This window comes from Lontra canadensis, unplaced genomic scaffold, assembly GCF_010015895.1.
Source record: "Lontra canadensis isolate GAN:19392208 unplaced genomic scaffold, GSC_riverotter_1.0 scaffold148, whole genome shotgun sequence".
NCBI lineage: Eukaryota > Metazoa > Chordata > Mammalia > Carnivora > Mustelidae > Lontra > Lontra canadensis.
Genome location: NW_022631142.1, coordinates 2,254,222 through 2,265,046, shown reverse-complemented (window position 1 = coordinate 2,265,046; position 10,825 = coordinate 2,254,222). Strand labels below are relative to the sequence as shown.

The following is a 10,825-nucleotide window of genomic DNA, read 5'->3' as shown; positions in this document are numbered from 1 at the left end:
TTGGGTGGAGAGGAGACTTCTGATCTCAGGGTCGTGAGTTTGAGTCCCATGGTGGGTGTAGGGATTATTAAAATAATAATAATAATAACAACAACAATAATAACAACAACAATACTAATAAACTTTTTTTAAAAGACCAAATACTGGGGCGCCTGGGTGGCTCAGTGGGTTAAGCTGCTGCCTTCGGCTCAGGTCATGATCTCAGGGTCCTGGGATCGAGTCCCACATCAGGCTCTCTGCTCAGCAGGGAGCCTGCTTCCCTTCCTCTCTCTCTCTCTCTGCCTGCCTCTCTGCTTACTTGTGATCTCTCTCTGTCAAATAAATAAATAAAATCTTTAAAATAAAATAAAAGACCAAATACTGTATAATTCCACTTACATGAGGTACCTGGAGTTGTCAAATTCATAGAGCCAGAAAGTAGAATGTGGTTGTCAGGGGCCAGGGAGAAAGGAGAATGGGGAGCTACTGTTTTATGGGTACAGAACTTTAGTTTTGCAAGATGGAAAGGGGTCTGGATGCACGGCGGTGATGGTAAACAACAGTGTGAGTGTACTTAATGCCACTTAATGAACTGTACACTTGAAATTGGTTAAGGTTGTACATTTTGCAGCTAAGTGTATTTTATCACAATTAAAAGTAATTTACAAATAAAAAAAACTTTTAAAATCACATAATCATAATGATATTGGAAGGATGGGCAGGGGTTGACTCAGAGAGTGAGTGCACAGGTGTCTGTATGGCTGTGTGTTTGGGGGTGCTGGTGTGTGTGAGTAAGCCAAATCCCTATCTTCACAGTGGGAAGTCAAAGAGAATGCGTGAAACTGAGAGACCAAGACATAGAAATTATTGTGTTATTTAATGATAGGAGGTAAATAGCAAAAGAATCAGCTGGAAGGGCTGGAAATGTTTGCCCCGAGGGGTCAGGGCGGGGGTTGGGGGAGAAGGAAAAGGAGGTTGGGAGAGAAGACATAAGACTTTTCATGATAAGTCTTGCAAAACTGTTTGATTCTTGAAACTTTGATAGGAAAAAATAAAATAGTAACAAAACCCAAAAGCACATGGAAAATTGCTGAGCCTCCCCTAGAAAGCCCTGTGACTCAGGCAGTGGGCACCCAGGACCTGGGTGGCCTCCAGGTCACCTTGAGAAACTCATTGTCATGGACAGAGCGGTCAGAGCTCCCGCCCTCCACCCTTTTCCCCCGCATTAAATGAAGGACCCAGAGCAGGGGACCATTAAAGAAGCAAGAACCATCTGGATGGTCGGACAGAAGAGCACTGTTTATTGGAATAGCCAGGAGGTTCTTTAACGTGTATTGGAAAAATATAATTAGCATCTCAAAGCTATGATTTCATGGAGGTTGTTGCTTAGTATGAAGCTAAGTTTATTAAGTGAAAGGATTTAAAGGAAAATCGAGGCTGGCAGGAGAGGAAGTAAGTGAAAGGGAGGAAGTCATTCAGGGAGGGTGAGAAGGAGTGGTCATGGAAAATACTGACTTGTCCAACCCCTCATGTGAGGGATGGGGATGCCAAGCCCAGAGAGGGAAAGGTACCTGCTCAGTGTCCAACAGCAAGGCAGCAAAGGAGGGAGAAGTGACTCCAGCTCTCCTAAGAGCACATGGCCAGGAGGCAAGAAACCCATGCTGGGCCTGTCCTACTTGGCCTGTGCTCTGCTGTGAAGCCCTGAAATGCCTTCATCCTCTCAGGTTCCTGGGTGTCTTCATCTGCATAACGAAGGGGTTCTGCAACGAATAGCAACAATGTTCCTGGTAAATAGATAATCATTATGCAACGTGTACTCTATACTCTTACTCAGAGAAACAACAACAACAACAGCAAACACTCACGTAGGACGTGCAATGTACTGAAAACTCTTCCAAGCACTTTATATATGGTAACTTAGTTCATCCTCACTAACTCTGTGAGGTAGTGTAGAACCCGTCTCCAGGAGCCCCATGGTGATTTTCGTCTTTTGGCCGTCATACTCCTGTAGACACCCTTCCCACAGGGACGAGAGCGCATCTGCTAACCAGTAGGATATTCCAGAAATGATGTGGTGCACCTTCCATAGTTAGATCATAAACCTCCTTGTTTTCTCTGTCTCTCTCTCATATCAGTAACTCTGGGGAAGCCGGCCGCCATGTTGTGAGAACACTCAAGCAGCCCCATGGAGAAATTTGTGTGGTGAAAAACTGAGTCGTCCTGCCAACAGCCAACATGAACTTCCCAGCCATGTGAGTGAGATGACCCCAACCCTCCAGCCTCAGTTAAACCTTCAGAAGACCACAGTCCTGCTAACACTGTGACCCAACTGAGCTCCTCCCAAATTCCTGACCCACAGACACTGGGAGGGATAATAAATATCTGTTGTTGTTCTAAGATGCTCATTTGGGGTATATTTTGTTATGTAGCAATAGATAATTAATATTATTATGTAACATTGTCGCCCACATTTCACAGATAAGGATGTTGAGGGTTCATACAATTTGACCCACGTCACACAGTTAGCAAGGGATTTAAACTCTAGCAGTTTGGATCTATATAAAGTTCATGTAATGAATTAGAATCCCTTTTTTACAGGAATGAAGATATTCTGTCTAATCAAAAAGAGACAGAATGAGAAAGAAATACAGAGAGACAGGGGCAAAGAGAAATGCTCAGTTGGCTCAGGCCAATATGAAGGACTGGGGCTAGACTTCTGTGAAGTGAAGGTGACGGACAGTGGGAGAGCCCTGGTGCCCTTACAGTTCAGCCGTGATTAATTCAGGTCGCCAGTGTGTTTACCCTAGCTGGATGGGGGACCTAGCTTTGGGTACCCGGGTGTGGGAATCTGACATCCCTGAGTAGCCCCATCGGAGGTTCCCATCACCCTGCACACTCACCGTCTGGCCCCGAGATCAGAGATCCTCAAAGGCAAGGATGTAGTCTTGTTTATCCGTGCCCCTCACCTAGCATAAGGACAGTCAAGGGAGTCTCCAGAGGTTTATAGAAAGCCCTGACTGCGACCTCTCTGGAAGAGGCTGGAAGGCTTCTCAGAGGACGAGGCATTTGAGCTCAGGCCCAAAGGATGAAATAGAAGTCAGTCAGTGCACAAGTGTTCTAGACAGAGGGTACAGACTGGCAAAAGCCTAAAACTCCAGTTTTGGGGGGCCAGTATGAGGGAGTGGAATGGGCATGGGCTGGGCCCCTAGCAGTTTTGGAAGCAGGACATGGAGGCTTAGGAGGGGGATATTGCTGTGCTGACAGCAGGTGGAAGTCACCTGTTTCTGTCTCATGAGGAATTCACTGCACTTGAGGTTGGGTTTGGGGATTTTCATTGGAAACCCAGAAGTGGGCAAGGTCTGTATACTTGAGTCAGCCCAGAATGGAGAGAGAGGACAGGTGGGGACAAGTCACCAAGGCAGCAGAAGCTATTCCTCAGGGTCCCTTTAGTGTCTGACATCTGTCAAGAGCTGGGCTTTCTCCATTTGCCCCTCACTGGAATTAACCAGCTTACGTGCCCTGAAAAATTCCCAGTTCTGCCACCTGGGTTCAAGTGCTAGCTTTGCTGCCATTTACCAACTGTGTGACCTCCCTATTCCTTAGTGTCCTCATCTGTAAAATGGAATAAACATATGACCTGACTCATGGGGATATTATAAGGACTCAATGGGTTAAAGCATTTAAAGCACTTAGATGAGGCACCTGGATGGCTCCATTGGTTAAGCATTGGCTCAAGTCATGATCTCAGGGTCCTGGTATGGAGCCCCATGTCAGGCTCCCTGCTCAGCAGGGAGTCTGCTTCTCCCTTTCCCTCTGCTCCTCTCCCTCCACTCCCTGTTTGTTCTTTCTCCTCTTTCGTGCTCTTTCTCTCTCTCAAATAAATAAATAAAATCCTTAAAAAAAAATGCTCTTCAATGGTGCCTGACCCCAAGTGTGCAGTGAGAAGTAGTTATTATTATTACTTGATATGATTTGCCTTTTGACTTTTCCAAGTATTTAGACATCATTTACCTAATGCTTGTTTTTGCCAGACCTTGTACTTATCCTCTGAAAATAAAGATCAATAAGACACAGTCTTCCCAGGGGTACAGAAAACTTCAGTGAGGCAGAAACAAATATTGGTCAAATTCGTGCCATGCCAGAGGCCCAGAAACGCAGGACAGGTTCTTCCTATCCTCAGGAAGGTCATGTGCACACCTGTGAGTCTGTCTCAGGGGGGTCACAGGCTGACTAGGGAGAGAAGGAAGTAGTCCAAACTGGCCGAGGATTTCGAGGAGCCTGGAGGATCTCTGATGAGGGGCTGTTGAGAAACAAGAGGTTGTCCATCTAGACAACTGGATCTGGGGGAGACCATATGAGCAAAGGTCCTCCTTTGGAGGGGAGGTCAATGAACGCCTGTGCTCAATCTTTATTCTTTGAGTATTGGGAAGTCATCAGGGGTTTTGAACAGGGAATTCTGTTTGAATAATAGTAACATACCTAAGTTATTATGTACCAGCTGTATGCTTCATGCTGCCCATGCATAATCTCTTCATTGACTATAATCCTCACAGCCCTCTGAGAGGAATTCTGTCATCATTCTCATTTTGGATGAAGAAACTGAACCAGAGGTGGGAACCAGTTTCTTTAGATGATCCTATCACCTTGTTTTATTTTTTCTCATAGCAGTTATGATTATCTGAAATTATCCTTTTTTGTTTTCTTGCTTTTGTGTCTGTCTCTCCCAAGTAAGTTGTAAGCTGTAAGAGAGCAAAGAGGGACCTCCTGTATTTCTACACTCTACCCCTGGGCTGCAGATAATGCTGGGCACGAAGAGGGGCTCCCTAAGTTTTTGTTGAAAGCGTGCATGTCCTTCGTTGCCTGTGTGTGGATGGCTGGTCTCCCCACCAGTCAGGGACTTCACCATCCTGGTACCGTGTCAACCCACGAAGTGTTGGCACAGAGCAGGGCTGACTATGCTTGTTAAATGACTGAATGAACAAAAGCTAGAAGGGCTAATGGCAAGAATGCCTGCTGGGCTCTCTGGGGTCTGCGCCCCTCTCCTACGAGGTAGCTGCAGCCATTGCCAAGGGGCTGTCGTTTGTGGGAAGGAATAGGGCTCAGGAACAGGGCTGCTGGCAGACAGTGGCTTCCAGGACTGGGATGAACAGCTCTTGAAGCTCCTTTTCCTGCCCCTCTGCCATGGAGGTGAAGTGGCAGGAGGAGATGGGATGGTGGACCTACACTGGGCCCAGACACCTGCCAGTCTGTCTCTTAGTGGCCAATGCCCTCAAACCTCATTCTCCAAAGAAGGTTGTGCGGGATCAGCCTTACTGACCAGCAGGCAGGGAAAATCTAGTCCCAGGTCGGCTCTCTGCACCATGGCCTGGGTGGGTTGGGGATGTGATCGACTAGAGAAGGGGACTTCTCCTTTATACAAATGGTGAACAAAGGCCCTGGATGTGCGTTCCCTATAAGCAGGAATAACACATCCCTTTTGTGGAGTGCCCCAGTCCCCTCCCTTCCCTATCACAGCAAAGACTGGGTGTTGCCCTGCAGGTGACCCTCATCGCCCCTTTGCCTGACGAAGAATGCTTTAGACGATGAATATATAAAGTATGTGCGCCAGGCCCAAGCCATCTGCCTCACGTCCTCAGCCGTGGTCACATGAGCACATAACATGCACAGAGGCACATGGGCACGCGAACCTACTACACGCATGCATCGTATCTGGGGGGCAGCGGATGAGGGGTGCAGAGGGCCAGTGCAGCTCCCAGAGCTTCTCCCTGATCTCACACTTCCCGGTATGCTGACCTTTATCCACGACCATCACCTCTGCCCCATGTGCACATTGCACAGCCTGCGCACCAGGGAGCATCTCGCCTCCCACCGAGGTTTACTCTTACGCACCCCTCCTCAGCCTTCTCTTAGCCTCCAGGCACCCAGTGCTGCTTCCCCTGGCCTGTCTGCTTCCTCTGGGGCAGGGACCTCGCCCGGCTCATCCCAGCATCTGCGGCGCCCAACGGGTCCTCAGCTAGGTGCCCGCGCGCCAGCTGAGGGAGGAGTGGACCTAGGACAAGAGGGAGGAGGCAGAGGCTGCAGCAACTGGAGGAGCGTGGGGGCGGAGGCGGCAGAGGGAGGGGGCGCGCGCGCCGGCGGCGGCCGCCCAGGGCCGGGGCCGCGCGCCCAGCCTGAGCCCGCCCCGCCGCCGAGCGTCACGGAACCTGCTTGAAATGCAGCGGAGGAGCCGGGGCGGGCGGCAGCGGTGGCGGCGGCGGCGGGGGCAGCGGCAGCCCCGGCGCCGCGGCGAGGACTCGGCGGGCTGAGGCGCGGCGGCGGCAGCCGCACGGGGTGCGCGGGGCGCGGCGGCCGGAGCCCGGGGCCCGCCATGGGCCGCCCCGAGCGGGGCGCGCTCCGGCCGCTGGCGCCGCTGGCGCCGCTGCTGCTTCTGCTGCTGCTGCTGCCGCTGCGGCTCCAACAGCTCGCGGCGGCGGCAGCGGCTGATCCACAGCGCGGCGGCCAAGGTGCGTGAGGCTGGTTCCCCCGCCCGGCTCTGCGCCGCCGGAGCCGCCAACAAAGCGCGGCCCGGCGACCGGGCTGCGGGTTTCGCTGGGCTCCGTGAGCCCGGGCCTGGGGGTGGGGATAGGTTTCTCGCGACCCATCTATCCTTTAATTTGCCCTCGACCTTCGCCCCCCACGGCTCCCGGCGTCGTTGGCTCTGCCTTCTGGCACCTGCTCCTGGGGGATGGGCCCAGTGGGGGCCAGGCGGGCCGGGAACTTTGTGAGGGGGCGGGGGTGGTCATTGATGGTTCCGGGTGGGCTGCATGATTCCAGCCAGCGGGATTCATTTGACACGCGCGCTCCGCGGCGGCGGTGAGCTGAGCCGGGCGACTTCCCCGCCTGACAATGCGTTTCCGGCGACCCCTGCGCGCGGCGGAGAAAGAGGGGCTGCATGCTAAGGGGTTGAGCCCGCAGCGCCCAGTGCGTGTGTCGCGGCGTGTGCGGGGGTTCCCTGTGGGTCTGTGTCTGCGTAGATCTCTGATTGTGGGCCGTGAGTGCGGGTGAGTGTTCTCAATGGGGGGTATACCCAAGTCGTGTGACACCGACTGTGTCTGGCCTCGTAATGCCACGGAGCAGCCCGCCATCCCATTACCATTCTGCCCTCCTTCCGGATCCAGGGCTCCCGAGGCCCCCAGAGGTCTTCGGCTCCATTATCGCCTCCTTTCCTTCGCCCCAGTAGACCCCTCCCTGCGGCCAGGACTGCACTGTCCGTGCATACGGCTCACGCCCCCCTCTCCCCCGAGTAGGGCCGGTCAAAGAGTGTGAAGAGGACCAATTCCGGTGTCGGAATGAGCGCTGCATCCCCTCCGTGTGGAGATGCGACGAGGACGACGACTGCTCGGACAACAGCGACGAGGATGACTGCCGTGAGTTGGACGGCTGGGGAGGAAGGGAACGGGGCGGGGATGGGGGGCCGCCGGCCACCTGCTTGGGCCTCACTGCCGGGAAGCTGCCCTGGCGCCGCCTTCCTCAGGGTTGGGTGGCTTGGCCGGCGTGTCCTAATGGGGTCCAGGGCGGGGCCCGGCGCTGGTGTGGCCCAAGAGGAGGGCGCGCCACGCCCGGGTTGCCGGGCCGGAACTGTGGGCAGGGACACAACCGTCCCTGCAAGCGTCTAGCTTCCTGCGTCTAGCCCTCCTGGACTCCTGCGTCGGCCCCACGGAACGCGCGGGTGTTTCAAAGTTCTAGGCAATTCCGGGCCTCGTCTTGCTGGGTTTTTGTGAATGAATGGGCTCCCCGGGGCCCCTGATTGGCCAGGCGAGGACCACCCCATAGGCCCCCGTGGCCAGGGCGGCCAATCGTGGAGCGGGCGGGTGTGCAGTTTTCAGGCGCCGGGGGTGCAAGGGCCCTGCCCTGGCCCCGCCCCGGCCACACCCCCGCACGCATCTCCTGGGAAGTTAAGCGCCTGTGAGGCCCGGGCGCTGGCCGGCTCCGGTTGCTTTTCTGCCTAGTCATGGTGTAGAGGTTTTTGTGCCACCCTGACGAGCGGACCACGCTCTCCTGCTAGCCGGGCGCGGGCATGAGTCATGGGACAAACTAGGAAGGAGGGGGCCGGGAGAAAGAGTTTGCTTCCTGGAGAAGGCCCGAGGATTCCGAGACTGCACGTGAGCGCTCAGTTGGTGACGGGTGTGCACGTGGCGGGCCGCCTTTGCTGATGCGCTGCTTGCACACCTGGGCGCTACAGCTTTGCAGGTTCTTTCTTGCGATGCTTGTGGTTTCTGATGTTTGTGGTGGCAGAAGTGAGCTAGCAAGCAGTTGCCATGAAGGAGTGAGGCTCCAGGAGCAGAAAGAAAAACAGGACTCTTTAGAAACAGACGCAGGGGATCGTACATTCATGGTCCTGGAATGCCTTCTCAGTGCCAGCCCCGGGGCACTTTGGAGCAGGAGCCCACTCCATAGGCCAGGGAGGCCCCACAGGGTCTGTGGGAGGGCAACAGGTGGACGGATCCACAGCACCACACAGTGGCAGGAGCGGAAGAGGGAGGAACACCTGGACAGGCAACGTGGAGTCTTTGAGGTTTTCTGTGGGCTTGCTGGTCAGCCTCCAGATGCATTCTCAGCTGCAGTCCGGAGTTGGCTCTGTTTCTTGGGCTCATGGTCTCCTCCTGTCTTCATTTCCTCACCTGACCGCTTGGGCTCATGATTCTTGGCCTGTTTCTGAGGACCAGTTATAGTAATGTAATTGGAAGTCAGGCGACTGACACATGCTGACTGTTAGCCATGTGCCAGCCCCGCAGTGAGTGCTTATCTCCGGCGAACTCCTCCACTCTTCTCAGCAGGCCTGTTTCACAGGCTAAAAAACTGAGGCACTGAGAGGTTAAGTTACTTGCTCCACAGTTCCTGAGTTGCTAAGTAGGAGCTTGAATTTAACGCTTCCAGAAGCGTAATCATAACCTCACCATTGATTCCCCAGTGCTATTGAAATGGTGAAAATGGCAGTGCTGGGGTAAAATATTATAGAGAGTCTCCCCCCTGGGAGTTGTTCTGTGGTTGCCTGACCAATGGAGTGCCGAGGATGAGGCAGGAAACTCGAAACTGCAGTTCTGGGTTGGTTTCACCTTATCTCTGGCTCTGTAGAACAACAATCTTGTGCGGGTTTTTCTTGTCACCCCTGTTTGTAGATAGGGGTGCTATCTCAGAGACGTGGGGCGATTTGCCCAAGGTCACACAGCTGAAAGTGACGGAACTTGGTCAAGATGTCCACGTGCCTCCTAGCTTGGGTACTGGCTGTCGCAGTGGGGAGTGTGGCACAGAAGGACCCAAGAGTGTGATCCAGGGGCTGGAAAGCCATGATCTGTGTGTTGGGCCTGTTGCTTCTCATCTCCATGGGAGGCTCTGGGGAAGATGGAGGAGTGAAGTAGCCTGTGTCCAGGTGACCCCAGATGGGACCAGGGGAGCTCTCGTGGCCAATATTGCCTCCTGCTTTCCTTCTGAGGTAGATGGCTTGGAGTGGAAAAGGTGGGAGCTCTAGTTAGTACCAGTCCTACGTGGCTTAATTTTTCTGAGCTTGTTTCCTCATCTGCCAAATAGGGCTGCTGTTCCTCCATCATAGGTTAATGTGTGGAAAGTCTTCAGACAGGGTGGGCAAAGAGAAGGGAATGGATGAGCCCCTTAGAAAGGGACTCTATGAGCCACAAAGAAATCTTGAAAAATGTGGATGGGGGCTTTGGGTAGCTAAGTTGGACTACGTGTTTGAGTGGTCTTTCCTCATCCCCTCCTTCCCCAAGTGGGGAGATTCCTGCTCCCCACCTCCGCCCCATGCTGGGCTGCCTGCCCAAACTGAATTTCCTTGAACTACCCTCCCCTCAAGTCTGTTGCTTCCTCCCTGAGCAGCCTCTCTGCCTTATATCTGATCCCCTCCTTTGGCACTCCAGCCCTTCTACCCTATGAGAGAGCCGGAACCACCCCACCTCTGTACCTCTATAGGCCTGCAAAATGGGCATTGCAATTTCTAAGTGAAGTCTGGGTAAGGCAAAATGAGTACAAGCTCCCAAAGGGGCCAGAATGCAGCCTAAGAATATCAAAAGCTGATGGAGGCTAGAGGGAGGAAGCTTTTATGTTGAGGAAGCCAAGGAGGACTTCCTGGAGGAGGAAATAGCTAAGCCAGGCCTTGAAAGATGATAACTGATATCATTCTCACAAGGCTTACATTTAAAAATAGGTGGTATGGTCCCCATAGTATGGAGAAGGAAACAGGAGTTCACAGAAGTGAAATGATTCCCCCCAAAGTCACATAGCTCCTCAGGGTTGGAGCAAAAACTCAAGCTAAGGGCCACTAAGTCCTGATCTTCATCCACAGTGGTTAGGACTTGGCACTTACAAGAGACACCAATAGAGTTGGGAGGATGGGGAAGTGAAATGCTTGTGGGGCTTCAGTTCCAGTCTCAGAAGACCTTCAAAGTGGAGGAAAAGGCTGGGAGCCTGAGGTCCAGGCTCAAGGAAGCCCAAGGGCGGCCCAGCCAGGCTAAGTGGGGTGAGATCCTGGGGTGTGGACCTGGTCACGTAGGCCAGTTGGCTCCTTGGCCGGTTTCCTGTTGCTTCTTAGTGTCTGGGGGCAGAAAGAGGGGTTCTGGTCTCTGGCCAGCCCTTTGCTCCCAGAGTAACAACAACAGCAACGACCACTTGTGTAGGCCCCGGCCTCCTGAGATGTGTCTCCTTGAGCTCCTCACGTCTATAAAATGGAGCAAGTCTCCGAACTACCCGCATTAGCACCATTTTACAAAGGGACAGAGCGGTTAAGTAACTAGCCCAAGGGCATCTGATTTTTTTTTTTTTTAAGATTTTATTTATTTATTTGAGAAAGAGAGAG

The 10,825-nt window shown here is 53.2% G+C and overlaps 1 protein-coding gene across 10 annotated transcripts in view; it reads left to right on the top strand.

Annotated features, from left to right (window-relative positions):
- The first annotated feature begins 6,346 nt into the window (after positions 1–6,346).
- Positions 6,347–10,825, top strand: part of LRP8 (LDL receptor related protein 8) — a 76,789-nt gene continuing 72,310 nt past the window's right edge. For all 10 annotated transcript variants that reach the window (XM_032844228.1, XM_032844227.1, XM_032844226.1 and 7 more), the window contains exons 1-2: positions 6,347–6,482; positions 7,266–7,385. In XM_032844228.1, coding sequence (XP_032700119.1) covers positions 6,347–6,482; positions 7,266–7,385 — 256 coding nt within the window. The remainder of the gene's footprint in view (positions 6,483–7,265; positions 7,386–10,825) is intronic.